At 40.8% G+C, this 14,844-nt stretch overlaps 1 protein-coding gene and 1 long non-coding RNA gene across 5 annotated transcripts in view; one reads left to right on the top strand and one right to left on the bottom strand.

Moving 5' to 3' along the window:
- Window positions 1-11,690, bottom strand: part of LOC126469963 (homeobox protein extradenticle) — a 348,664-nt gene extending 336,974 nt beyond the window's left edge. For all 4 annotated transcript variants that reach the window (XR_007586099.1, XM_050097380.1, XM_050097381.1 and 1 more), the window contains exons 1-2: window positions 11,299-11,690; window positions 10,505-10,578 (exon numbers count right to left, since the gene is read on the bottom strand). Coding sequence is in view for 3 of the 4 variants with exons in the window: in XM_050097380.1 (XP_049953337.1) it covers window positions 10,505-10,578; window positions 11,299-11,498 (274 nt within the window). In the remaining variant the exon portion in view is untranslated. The remainder of the gene's footprint in view (window positions 1-10,504; window positions 10,579-11,298) is intronic.
- LOC126469966 (uncharacterized) overlaps window positions 1-14,844 on the top strand; it is a 166,397-nt gene that overhangs the window by 124,208 nt on the left and 27,345 nt on the right. The gene's annotated exons all lie outside the window — the stretch shown is intronic.

Here is a 14,844-nt window from a genome sequence, read left to right as displayed (position 1 = left end):
TTTCTGCAGTAAGTTTCAAATGCCAGTTCTCTATATTTTGTCAATAGTGTTCCCCGTGAAGGACGTCGTCTTCACTCCAGGGATTCCCATCTGCGTTCAGGAAGCATCTCCGCAATACTCGCGTGTAGATCGACCCTACCGGTAACAAATCTAACAGCCCACCTCCGAATTACTTTAATGACTTCCTTTAATCCGACCTGCTGGGGATCCCAAACAGTCTAGGAGTATTCGAGAATGGGTCGCACTAGTGTTCTATACGCTCTCTCCCTTACAGGTGAACCACACTTCTCTCAAACTCTCCCAATAAACCGAAGTCGACCATTCGCCTCCCCTACTACGGCCCTTACGTCCTCTTTCCATTTACGTGTCTTAGTTACAGCAAAGATACGTGCTCACTGAGTACATACGGCTATGTTCTTCACTTTTTAACAACTATTGACACGTGACGATTAATTTATCACTTCAGTTTATTGAGTACCGCGGTCGCGCATATCACGTTGGCTAGTGGTGCAGCTGTATATAAATAAACTTTTACGAAAATTTCAAAATTTTGTAGCACAGGTTAAGTGCATGACAATACGAAAATGATTAGGAGTATGTAACTGCATATTAACTCAAGACATCTGGAATCCCTTGTACAAGGAAGCAATCAGAGCCAATAAATGTCATCCCATGAAATAAAGGAAGATTGGATACGATTCTGGGTATCTACCTCCACCCAATTAGCATGCGAGTCTAAAAATGGTTCAAATGGCTCTGAGCACTATGGGACTCAACATCTTAGGTCGTAAGTCCTCTAGAACTTAGAACTACTTAAACCTAACTAACCTAAGGACATCACACACACCCATGCCCGAGGCAGGATTCGAACCTGCGACCGTAGCAGTCCCGCGGTTCCGGACTGCAGCGCCAGAACCGCACGGCCACCGCGGCCGGCATGCGAGTCTACAAATCACTAACAGTAGTTGCTAGTGGACTGTTAATAATAAATTTCCGACCAAACACAACACTCACAAGTCAGACGAACGTACAAGCTAGGGGGAGTATAGGTACTGATATTTAAAAGAGGCTTGCAAGTTTCTCAGCACCTGTGACAATGGAACAACCGCTGTGGAAACGAGGGACAGAATCTCGGGTAATAAATCCACCTTTATGTACCGGTAGCTGTTCAGATTCCCTCGGGAGGAAATGATATCGCATGTAGTATCAAGTTCCACCCCGATACATGACGCAACAATTCATGCTGCCAAGCTGCAGTCACAACGGAACAGCCTAACGCGTAGGCGACAACTTATGCTTCTGGACAGGAAGAAGCAGACCTAGTGCGAAAACTTTAGGGGAGGCCGGGGCGGAATGGACTACCGGGCTAGAATGGTCTCGATCGTCTAATTTCGTCTTGAGGCGCTAGGGTGCGCTCAGAATGAGAAGTGTTCAGCAAACCAATGTCTGTTACCGTTTAGTCAGGTTGCAAATGTTCTCGCGCGCGAGTTGCGTAATCTGTCTGTAAAGGTGAGTGAATTCGCTGTTCTATTATTACTTTCCGGACCATTTCCGACTAAGGTAAGTCTATCGATCTTCTTCTTCTTCTTCTTCTTCTTCTTCTTCTTCTTAAGCAACGTTTAGTCCATCTAAATCAGCATTTTCTTAGCTACATTTGTATACAATGCAGTTGGAAATAATTATTTGCGGTGGTTACTGAATATTTTCTCAATAGACATGAGTTTTTGGACGGAATGGTCTACTGCTATAGTCTGTTCCTCCCCAGTCGCCTTTTATTCTTTATTTGACGAATTCTACGGAATGGTTCGCCGTTCTTGTTTGCAGATGGTACGTCACTGAGTACAGAAAACGGAGAGAGAAAATCAGTCCACAAAAAACGTGGAAAAAGCTGTTGAATCGGTAGTTAATAAAACAATGGCCCACGAAAAAAGCATCGAAACAATTTTTCGTTCCTTTGACTACTTTAAAACTATAAGCAAAAATGAAAAAGGGCAATCCTCTTTCAACAACTGACAAAACCTGCAATAAAGACGAGTGCGTTTTCAATAAGGAGGATAGGTCACCGAAACTAAAAAAGAAAACCTGAGTCCACACTGCACGGGGCGGAACGAACTTAAGACACTTCTTCAGTTTATTGATATAACAAACGAAATATTTTATGCTATCTTAATTTGCAAATTTTATTACAAAAATATTTAAACAAACGGTTCCTAATTTTTCTACAGTTTCTTTCGTCACTGAGACCTCCAAAATATGCTCTAAATGTTAGTCGGACAGTTCCGCCTCGATCTCCCCTACCTTTTAGCTACTGAGAACGACAGGGCAGGCATACAGACGCCTTTCCAGTGTCATATGGTTTGCTGTTTCCGAAAGAGCGTTACAAAAATGCTCAAGTGGGTATTGATACATGAAATATATTGCACATCACATCAGAGCTTTTAAAAATTTTACAACGTACGTTTTGAAAAACGTGATAAAGATACCGCCCTCTTACACTTAATGATTGTGACGGTAAAATTAGACAAGCTCTTGTTTTTATACAGCGGCTTACCGACAATAGCGCTTCCCTCATACCAGAAGAAAACTGAATATGAAGCGACAAATCATGCTACTACACTATGTAACCGCCCTCAGTTCATCGTACGATGCCTTGCGGAATGTTCACGTAGATGAAATACCGAGGAATACTTCGGAATACGACACTCTTTCACTAATTACAAGTTAACTTCATCAGCCAGGAGGCGCTTTAGCTCCGTTCTATAATTCTTAACATTGTGTCACATCAAACATGATTGTGTGAAACGACTGCTTTCTCTTACAAAATACCTCTAGAAAAAAAGGTTTAAAGTGTGACGCCCACTCTACATCGAGATCACTATGGACGGAGCACAAGCTAAGTCTTTTCCGTATGAAAAGTTTCCGGCATTTGCCAGAGGTGCGTTGAGGGAAGAAGGGAAAACTTAATTTTGAACAGCCCGACAGAGATTTGAACTCTGTTCCTCTGAAATGTAAATAATACAACAGTTCTATGGTCTGGAGATTCTCCGGAGGAGAAACTGTTTCAAACCTGTTTCCTCTGAAATAACGCATCAGTTTCGCTTCGTGTTGCAGGGAAGTATTTTAACTCCAAAAGCACCTCGCTCAAATGTACACATAACATAATTCCTAGACAGCGCGAGCAGGATCGTGGATGGAGCTGGAGAAAGCATTATAAGTAGAATTCTTGGCCAAGTCTAAGTAAATATTTCATTCAGCGCAGTTTCCCGCTCTTAAATTGGATGCCTGAATAATTTTCACGTTCATTTGGCATCGCATGGTTCGCAAAATAAAAAAAAGGAAAGAGAGAGAGAAAGATTAGGTTTTATGATGTCGTCGATGTCAGAGAGGGGCATGAAAGTATATCGGCGTGACTTTATTGAAGGTGCTATTCCGATATTCGCCTTTAGTGATTTAGGGAAACCACCGAAATTCAGGATGACGGACGAAACAATGTCGAGTGCCTTAACAATTGCGCCACATTACCCGTTAATATGAATCTTCACGTTAGTAAAATGTGCTCTAGTGGTGTAAATACAATAGGACTGAAAGGAAGAGCAAGAAGGTCTGAGCAGAGACAACGAGAAACTTCACCAAGGCTGTGGCAGAATCGTTATACGCCTACCTAACAATTTGTGCAAATGATATGTATATGCAGCCTTCAAACTCAAGTTTTAGGAATGGGTAAAATTGGAACTTTTAGCTTTTGCCGTAACAATCTACACAGCCAAAGTCAAAACAGGCATGAGCAGAAAAACACGCAACGCAACTGCATTATCTTATCAGAGTAGGTCGCGCATAGATAACATGACATTAAGCATTGGGAGAGTGTTTCAGAGAAAGCTTTAAAACGTCCCTTTTCTTCGCTTCAGAGACAGCGGCAAAATGAAGATGTTCTATCGAATCCCAGTGGTTCTTTCATCTTCAAATAACTCACTTTCTTCTTCAAGCACTGCTAGTGATATCCTCCGTATGTTTAGTGGTACTGGGTCTTTAATAGAGTTTTCTGCGCCATGAAGGTCCTAACTTATTTTTAATAAACTGTTAACTTTCACGTACCGCTACTGAATTACAGCGAATCCTCAGTACCGAAGAGTATGCAGATTGTCACATTCGGAAGCTGTAGAACTTGCTTGTTCTGGACGACATACCCATGGTGGTAAGGCATTAACGTTTAACGACGTGGTTATCCCTATTCAGCGATTCCTTTGCTCATCTTCAAAACTAGACCTGTATTACGTCCCCAAAGATCACGCTGTTAATAAAATGTTAAAACATGACGCAGTTTTTTTGTCTCGATGAGATAATTTAAAATTATTTTTTCACCGCATATGAAAAAATTAGTTCTTCGGTTGTGAAACTTTGGACCGATGACGAAAACCGTGGAAAACGGAAACATGTGCACCTTAAGTGTGGATCCAATGGGGAGGGTCATGGAGTCGTGCTCCCCCCACCCCCCTCCCAAAAAAAACACAGTACTAAGGGTGACTGTATTCTTACATATAAAAATTTTCAAATTTCTCAGTTAACTTCCGAAGCACATTCTAAGAGAAACAAGAAAAAACGAAAAAATAGACGCACCACGAAGGAATTATCTGAATCGGACGGAAATCCATAGATCTGATGCACATGTACAGATACATTATTACAACTTCAGAAAAATTGGATTATTTATTCAAAAGCAAGAGCTTCACAAATTGAGAAGTCAATAACGCGTTGGTCCATTTCTGGCCTTATGCAAGCAATTATTCGGCTTGATATTGATTAACACTCCTGTCGAATGTTCTCCTGGCGGATTCTGTCCAATTGACGCGTTAGATCGTCAAAATCCCTAGCTGGGTGGAGGGCCCTGCTCATAACGCTCAAAGCGTCTTCAATTGATGAGTGATTCGGCGTCCTTGCTGGCGAAGGTAGGATTTGACAAGCACAAAGACAAACAGTAGAAACTCTCGCCGTGTGCGGGTGGGCATTATCTTGCTGAAATGTAAGCCCAGGATTGCTTGCCATGAAAGGCAACAAAACGGGGCGTAGAATAATGTCTACGTACCGCTGTGCTGTAAGGGTGCCATGGATGACAACCAGAGAGGTTATGAAAAGAAATGGAACCCCAGACCACCACTCCTGGTTGTCCGGCAATATGGCAGGCAACAAAAAAAATGGTCCAATGTGTGTGAAATCTTATGGGACTTAACTGCTAAGGTCATCAGTCCCTGAGCTTACACACTACTTAACCTAAATCATCCTAAGGACAAACACACACACCCATGCCCGAGGGAGGACTCGAACCTCCGCCGGGACCAGCCGGACGGGGCAGGTAACAGTCAGGTTGATATCCCACTGCTGCCCACGGCGTCTCCAGACACGTTTTCGCTGCTCAGCGGGACACAGTTAGAGGCAGGGCTCATCACTGAAGAAAATTATACTCCAGTCAATGAGGGTCCAGGCTGAAGACGTGTCTGGGGCGGTGGAATACCAACCTGACTGTCGCTCGCCATAAGGCCCGCCTACCAGGAGTAATGGTCTGGGGTGCCATTTCTTTTCATTCCAGGACCCCCTTTGGTTGTCATTCGCGGCACCCTATCAGCACAGAGGTACGTCGATGATTTACATCACGTTTTCTTGCCTTACACGGCAAGTCATCCTGGGCTTACATTTCAGCAAGATAATGCCCGCCCACGGTGCGAGTTTCTACTGCTTGTCTCCGTGCTTGTCAGACCCTACCTTGGCCAGTAAGGACGCCGAATCTCTGCCCAATTGAGACCCATGGAGCATTACGGGCAGGGCCTTCCAACTAGCTCGAGATTTTGACGGTCTAACGCTTCAGCTGGACAGAATTCGGCGCTATATCCGTCAGGGGGACATCCAAAAACTTCATCAATCAATGCCAGGCTGAATAATTGCTTGCAGAAGAGTCATTGAGGGAAGCAACACGTTACTGACTTCCTCTATTTGTGAAGCTCTTGCTCTCAAATCACCATTTTTTTCTGAAATTATAATCAAATGGTTCAAATGGCTCTCAGCACTACGGGACTTAACAGCTGAGATGATCAGTTCCCTAGCACGTAGAACTACTTAAACCTAACTAACCTAAGGACATCACACACATCCATGCCCGAGGCAGGATTCGAACCTGCCACCGTTGTGGTCGCGCGATTCCAGACTGAAGCGCGTAGAACCGCTCGGCCACTCCAGCCGGCTGAAATTGTAATCACTTGTATTTCTGTACATGTGCATCAGATGTACGGATTTCCGTCCCATTCGGATAATTCCTTCGTGGTGCGTCGTTTTCTGTCTTAGAGTGTCTAAGGTAGCACGAAAATCGCGAGAGAATTTTAGGAATTTACAAGCTTTGTTTGACACATTCTGGTCAAACATTCTACAAACAAAAAATCAGACACACAGTCCGTGAGTCCACACGTAGAACCAGAAAAGCATATGACGTTGAATGAGGCAATACGGAAAGAGAAAGACCGTCCTTTAAAATAAAAATAAAAAAAAACGAAATCTTTCGCGAACATAGGCGAAAAGAAACAGCACTCCCCTCCCCTCTTTTAATTTACACGCTGGAATTGTCTTTGTTTGCGCAACTGTGTTCACAATGCTTAGTACTGGTAATGGTATGTACATACATATAATGTATGTCGTGTAAATTACGACGTTGTCGAATCGAAGTTAGGGAGTTGCTTGCAGCTACATTCCTTAAATTAATTACATAACACACGTACTTTTCAAATTTTTGGAAAAATGGTTTTAAAATTTTGTATTTCTCTTAACTACGACTTGGAAGTTATTCTAAAGCGATGTACTAAGCACTGATCTAAATAAATTTTTATTATAATATTGAAACATTTTACATAGTCATTGTTTTCGTGAAAGCACCTGCGACATGTTAAACGTGTTTAAGACTGGGGGGGGGGAGGGGGGGGGAGGGGGGGGGAGAGGGTAAGCTCTTCCCCTCGCCCCTTATTCCACAACAAGTGAACCCTGGATCCGCATGCAGACCACAACTTGACAGAAAATTACAGTTTAGTAAGAGTCTAATACTACGTAGCTAGATTCAGGAAGCAGTGTGTAGAATATTGGACTAATAACCCAAAACGGAAACATCTCAAGTTAATGACGAAACCATGTTTTATGAGAAGTTCTGCCATCTTGGGCTTTAACAGGACGCAGATTAAACTCATAGCAGTTATAATGACTGGCCATGGGAACTTCATGAAACACACACACACACACACACGATGGTTATGGAGAAAGGAGCTAAGTGCAGACTGTGCAGTGTGAGGGGATGAAATCACACCACATTTAATCTTCCGCCGCGAAGCACTGTATGCCAAACGACAAAAAATTCTTTGGTTACCAATTCCCGAAAAGACTGTGTGTAACAAAGATCCCGTAAACGCTCTACTACTACTCTCGTATGGAACTGGCTTGCTTTGCTAGAATGACAGGGAAAGAAACCGCACAATAAACTTAGTTTCAGCGCGGGCAACAGGGGTCTAAGACTACTGTTGTTTTGTCTCCCTGACAAAATAAAATCAAGAGTCTAATACTGTATCTACTTGAAACACATCTGGCAGACAGCATGCACTTGTTACAGATGACACTAAAACGTAACACGGTTTTGCATTTTTCATCTTATGAAAAACAGCTGCCGATAACCAAAGGGTCGTGGCATAGTCCTGAGCAACGATTTTGTTAAGTCAGTCCGTGTACGTAATGCACGGAGGCACGTCATTCTATAAGAAACTTGTACGCCCATAGAAATGGTTATTCTCTGTAGGAAGAGAAGTAAATGGAGGAAATAAACAATGCAGTACGCTGCTGACAAAGCCCCGCATGTAGTTCATCAAACGAGCAGCCTAACCAAGTTTACGTTATGCAAAGGTACCTACAGCAGTCGAAGAAATGGAATACGTATGGAAGAACATACTCAGCCTATCAAGGGACACCTGATAAGTGGAAGAAATTAGACTGGAAACTTCAGACAGCGCAATGTTTGCTCGCTGCTAGCAAATGCGGCGTCATATACATGTTCTAATCTAATGCCAGCTACAGCGCCAAATATCTTGAGACAATGAGTTCAGAAAGAGTGAGTAAGGACACTAGTTACTGCTGTTACCTTTCTTTTTCCGTTGAGTATAGCAGCTGCGTGCCACACTCGCCGGTTTACCTTTCAAAATCGTTTCATTTTCCATACTATTTTATCTCGCTACTAAAAACCGTCATACCAAAGCATACTTTTATGACGTATTCGAGCACTGAACTCCGAGCTGTAATAAAGAAATATTTGCAAATACAGCTCGTCTCTGAATTCAGTACATCTGTCACCGCTTAGAACTTTAAGGTCAGATATGATTTATTAACTCATTTCTTTACTCGACGTAATTAACTACCTGTTTAAGAAATTGGCGAAGGAATTAAGGATTCCATTTAGAAGGAAAAAAATACTCGTGAAATGAAAATTATTATGGAGGGATTTTACAATCTAAATAAAATTTACTTTATACCCTACATTTGGTCAGTTTACGTTAAAATTTAGTAAATGTCATCAATAAGTTTCCGAATTTGGTGAAGAACCTCGTGCTTTGGAACGAATTCTGCATACCCACGTATCGATCAATTACACATTGGGCATTAGCGAACAAAGAACGACTAAAAAGTTTAACTTTTGCTTGATAAATCTTAGTCTGCACACCTGGGAAAGTTCGCTACTTCCTGATCGTGTATACTCCAGGATTTGTAGTAAATGCACTCAAAACTACTTCTAACTTGGAGAGTCATGTCTCTAATTCAAACCCCTGATATTCTGCGCAAAAAAGGAGTGAGAAAGAGTGAGTGAGAGAGAGAGAGAGAGAGAGAGAGAGAGAGAGAGAGACAAAGAGATGGTGCAGTGATTGATAACGCTGTTTGGGTTCAGTGCTATATTCTCCAAGGTTTAGTACTACTACAGTAGTAGGCGCTACAGTCTGGAGCCGAACGACCGCTCCGGTCGCAGGTTCGAATCCTGCCTCGGGCATGGATGTGTGTGATGTCCTTAGGTTAGTTAGGTTTAAATAGTTCTAAGTTCTAGGTGACTGATGACCTCAGAAGTTAAGTCCCATAGTGCTCAGAGCCATTTGAACCATTTAGTACAGTAGTACAAGGAAACAATACAAGCGAACACACAAAAACCATGACACCAGGCGCCCGAAAAGTGCCCTTTTTTCACGATATTTTCCATCTCGCTGACAGCAGAGAACTTTAACAATTGACAATCATCTTACAAATACACCATTTGCATATCTTTTCTTAAAATCTTAATATGTGAAAGCTCTCCCATTTTCTGTCTGTGATGGCAGGTTTCGTTTCACTACTGACTAACCTACATCTAGTAGCTGAAAACACACCATTAGAAACAGGGTTTTCTATGACTGTATGCCTACATGAACAGCTGCTCAAATGTACCACATTGCTATAGTTTATCCAACACAACCAGGATCCAACAAAACCCAAAATAACCTTGCTTCGATTTTTGATGGACGGGCTGATGAACTGAATGACTTCTTGAGCAGTGTCACCAGAATTCTTTCATCCACAGCACCAAAACTCTGCACGCGGTCCAAGTGTAATTATTACAGTGTATAATTTCTTTAGATCGATAACAATTTATCATAAGGCTTTATAAAGCAGGTACAGTACCATACTGAAAAGTACTCACTCTACATTTAATAAATGGTGCTTCCTTATCAGAACGAAACCTGTCCCTTGTTTACGTCAAGTAGTCTATGTTTGCTTGCAGGATGACTCGTATTGCTAATCAGATCAATAAAACGTTCAACAAAGTTTCTAACACCACTTGAAAGCATAAAAAATTCAAATATCTGCAGTGGTTAAGACACTGTTCTTTTATTAGGGATTCACTCACTCTCCCGCGAGTGCGTATCTGTATGGCCCTAATATTGTTTTTTTTTTTTCACTTTCCCTAAACGTATTCAAGCAAAAGTGAAATAATAATAATAATAATAATGTCTAGCACAAACTGTACTGTATATTACATTTTCAATAATGTATTTGTAACCAGGATATTACACTGATAATTTACAATAAGCAAATGTGTGGATCTAGATGGGCAGCGAACTTCTGCCACAGTAGAACTTAATTTTCTGTCAGTAACCTCGGCATGTAAACATTGCACTTAGGCCTACATCTCTTCCTTAAAGCTTTAAACTATTACTAGGTCCGGCTACATTAGAGGGGGCAGATACCACAGTTTTTAGTATTTCTCCTAATTGTTTAGCAAACTAGTTCCAGTGATGTTTCTTTGGGGTGTGAAATTTCTGAACAGTCGACCGCACTGACTCCGTATCATTCTCGTCTCATTGGCGCTGGCGTCGTGGGGCACGCCGTTGCCCGGCAACGCAGCCGCTTCGTTTACATCATTCAAGAGACAGATTTTATAGAAGCTTATTTGAGGAGTGCAACTTACCTGTTTTTTCCTTTATTTCGCACAAAACACTGAAGAGAGCTGGCTTCATACGGTGACAGTTAAGTGTGTGTTTCCTGCAAAGAACAAAAGCCATAACCACAAAATTCAGAGATGTGCATAAATTACAAAATTAACAACAAAAGAACTGTTTAACAATACGTCCAATGCGATTTCCATGAAATGTTCTGTAGCAGCGACCAGGTATGCGTAAATTTCCCACAATAAAGGAAAATCACAGCTTTGTGATGATTCTTAAATGCAATCTACCATCAAATGTGCGGAATAAGCTCTTAGTGAAAGTGCTTCGCGATAGGGCTATGTGATTGGGTACAAGTTGTTGAACTAATCCATTCACGAAAAGTTTGGAGACGCTGCTATAAACATGGCAAAGTGTGATATTTGTATGTAGCATCCCTGTCTATTCCGTTCTGTTGGAATTGAAAACAGTATATACTGTAACTGCCGGTACGGCATGTTTAGTACGAAAGCAGCAAAGAATTAACGCGTAACTACAAGACCAAAATTGTGAAAAATTCATGGTAATATAACGCATAATGGAGGTGCTGAGTTTTTAACAAACTTATCTGAAGGTGACAATCCTGCCAAGCCACCGAAGTTTGTAATAAGTAAGCTAGTGAAAATATTAGTCTCTGATTAAATTGAGATTTGGGATATGAATGTCTTAGACGGTATGTGAGACCGACTCAGTAATCATACATCGTTTAGAGATTCTATAAACAGAACAATGCGCCACATTTTAGCAATTTTTGAAAGTAAAGTGTAAGTTTCAGTACCTGGCCTGCGCTTCGTCCAACGACTGGTCCGTGATATTCATTATCTGCTGCAAAATTTCGCCAATATCTTGTTTCCTAGTTTCTTGGTCTGGCGTTGTTGGTCCACCGTGATTTGGATCCACAGGTTGCATGCCATAAGGCTGGGGCATCATTCCGACTTGAGAAGTCACAGGGTGCATCATTCTGCTCTGATCGTCCATAATATTTTGACAGTACACTCCTGACCGCGACCCTCTTCTGTTCGAACTCTCCTTATTTTCAGGCCGCCGCCGCTACGGAAAAATAGCGAGCGACACACAATAGCAACGATACCTCTCCTCGCGAAGTCTAACAAGAACTGAGGTTCTAGCACCTCAGCCAAGCTCCAGCGTTGCTACGCTACAGCACGACCCCGCCACTCTCCCCTCTTCGTGCTATCCCCACCGCCCAGCTGTACCGCGCATCCGTTCGATTACATCGCGCTTCCCTCACGTTGACTCCGTAAGATGAAAATGCAGCAAGCGGGTCAGGACGTTTTTGCTCATAATCGTTTTCCTCTCCCTCTATACATTTGTGTTGGTGCTAAGGCGGACACTTATTAATCTATTCCCCGCTTACAGTTTTAATGCTATACAAGTTTTACAGCAAATTTCACCGCAATATGAACCATTGAAAGCGACCAATGAAGAAAAGAGTTTAATTCCTCTAAAAAAAAAAAAAAAAAAAAAGTGAAACGAAGGAAAAAGAAAACTGCCAATCGTAGCGAATACGGGAGGTGTGTCCACGAGCCATTCACATTGGCTATCATGGTATCTAGAACTGCCGATTGGTCACAGCGAAACTACAGCGTCACTTGTGGCTCTCAGTTCACAAAGAAAGAATGTTAATAAAGTCTTGTTCTTATGAATAGTTAAAGTAATATTTAGTAATGAAATTGTGCCTTTACTTCAATTTATCCGCTGTTTTGTGGCGCAGCCTACACATGTATTTATGAGATTTTATAGCTGAGAAAGACTGCGTTGTGTTGGCCTACGTTTAATGAACATAGGCAACACATGAAGACAAGGGCTGACCTAACCTGGATTACACGTTTCGTGTTGTGCGTGTTGGTCAATGAGAGTAGTAGGAGGAATTAGGCAATAATAAATCTGTGAAATCATCGTCGTGGTAGTTTACCTAGTGCCCGCCTACTTGCGCGGCTGATTCAAATTTGTAATGAACAAGTTATTCTCACGACAATTTAGGGAATCATTTACAGAAGCTTTGAATTATTTCTGTACGAGAAAAAGATCATATATACTTTTATATTAATATCTCGTGCAACAAGCGATTATTTGGACTAAAGAGCAGTTTTTCATAACCAGTGCAAAATGGAACACCGTAAGAAATTTATAAGTACAAGTAAACAAGATAGAATGGCAAGGCGTTCATGATAACTGAACGGGAACCAATACATGAAAAGCAGCCAGCGTAAAACGCTTTCTCCTGAGTTATTTTATGTGAGTAGAGATGGAAGAAGTGATGAGAGGCTGGGGTTTTGGGGGCTGGTATGATGTCTTGAAACTGCGCACAGATTTACATAGTGAATCCTTGCCTCTAAAAGAAACCCACTTTCTGGCACATATATCTAGTGGAAAAAAATCATTCCTGATGTTACGGGTACTCACCAGCTATTAATCATTTATTTGTCATTCGACCATTTGCTTGGGGAATCCACAAAGAACACAAGTCAGGGTGCACAGAAGGGTTTTGGACCCTGCTCGTCCCGAAAACAAGTCAGTGTATTAACATCAGCTTAGACACCTCACTTGGTATATGATTTGAAAAGAAAACCACATGTGCCTAGTCTACAAGTAGCTTACATCATGCACAAAAAATATAAACCATGATGTTACATTACAGGTCTGTAAAATGGTAAACACATGAACGCATTAAATTACACTTCTGAAAAATATGAACATACTAACACACACCAACACTTATCCTTCAGAACTGTTCTTCACTGAGGGTTAAACAGGAAATCAACAGCAGAAACATTCTTGTGAAACAACACGCCCAGCGGAGATGGTACATTTGTTAACAGATTAAAAAGTGATCAACAGTAAATGAAGACCTAGTATTTCTGTAAGCAAACATATTCATTTACACATTACAAACACTTATTAACAAGAATTGGTTTTAACTCTGCTTTAAAAGTTGTTTCCTTCTGCAACCTCCTTACATACGTTGGCATTGTATTATAAAGTACTTGCACTCACTGTTCCGCCAGGTGGTATGATAGAGACACATGTCATGTCGTATCACTTTTGGCCCACTTTCAGCCAGTGTAGTCGCTTCAGATACTTTTTGCAGAATGCTGTGCCTGCTTGCCATACTTGCGGCAGGTGGTTGGCATAATGTTTATGAGAACTGTTTTAGGATTTGTTCTTAACATTACATACAAAAACCAGATCAGTTGTGTTATATTTTGACCACAGCTTTTCAACCTGAAGTACTGGGAGCAAAACCAGATGTAACACAATAAATGTGTAATAATACAGCAAGCTGCTTTTTAGCAACAAGGGAAGAACCCACATATGAATGTTTCGGAGCCATCTGTCAGTTATTGTCCAAGTAACTCAAGTACTTCCAATGATTATTTTGTTGATTTAGATGATGTTCCATTTGTGCAAAAGCTTGGTGTGGTTATATGAAGTAAGAAAGATAGTAGCAGTAAAATGAAGAAGCAATGATCTTAATGTCATTAAAATTGACAGAGATATTCAGTATCATTTTATCACCTGATGAAGAAATAATGCCCATGCTACATTGTCAAATAAAGACTGTCAACTAAGGATTTATTACTAATTTAATGTTCTTTACCTCTAGATATTACCAGTAGGCCTAAATGGACCAATCTTAATATCCCATGCAGTATTTTTAGAAAAGAAATTAATATACAGTGTGTTATTGGTTCTACTAAAAGCCAAAACTATCATATATTTATAAACGGCCTCATCACTAGGAAAGGGTCATTCTTGTCATCCACAAGCCCATAAGAAGACATTTATTCATTATACTATGTAGTAAGCGAGTAAAGTGAAGTAAATCAATCAAGAGTTTTTCAAGATTTTTGCTACCAATGTTTCCCCTTTATATTCTATGTATTTATTTATATACTATATATATAGCCTAAGTACACCCCAATGTTTATTAAAGTATCATGTAAAAATTTGAAATAAATCAACCAAGAACTTTTTGTGATTTTTGTTAAGAATATTGAACAATGACTGGTCTTTATATAGTAGTATAGATGATACCACTGTAGCTCATACATCTTTGGATCCAATATGTTCTTGCTAATTCAATATGGATTGCCGTGAAGTTGTCTGTCTCATAACTATGGTCACTGCTATTTGTTTGCAGTTCTAAGTTTACTCATGTCATTAACACACATTTGTATATTTATTTGATAGATTTATTTCATCCAAGGATAATCTTACAATGATATAAAGGCTATCACACAAATACAATAAACATCAATATCTCAAAATATAGATATACTTAGAATACTTAAATATGATCTAT

The sequence above is a fragment of the Schistocerca serialis genome, chromosome 3, assembly GCF_023864345.2.
Source record: "Schistocerca serialis cubense isolate TAMUIC-IGC-003099 chromosome 3, iqSchSeri2.2, whole genome shotgun sequence".
Lineage (NCBI taxonomy): Eukaryota > Metazoa > Arthropoda > Insecta > Orthoptera > Acrididae > Schistocerca > Schistocerca serialis.
This window is presented reverse-complemented; position numbering and strand designations above follow the sequence as displayed.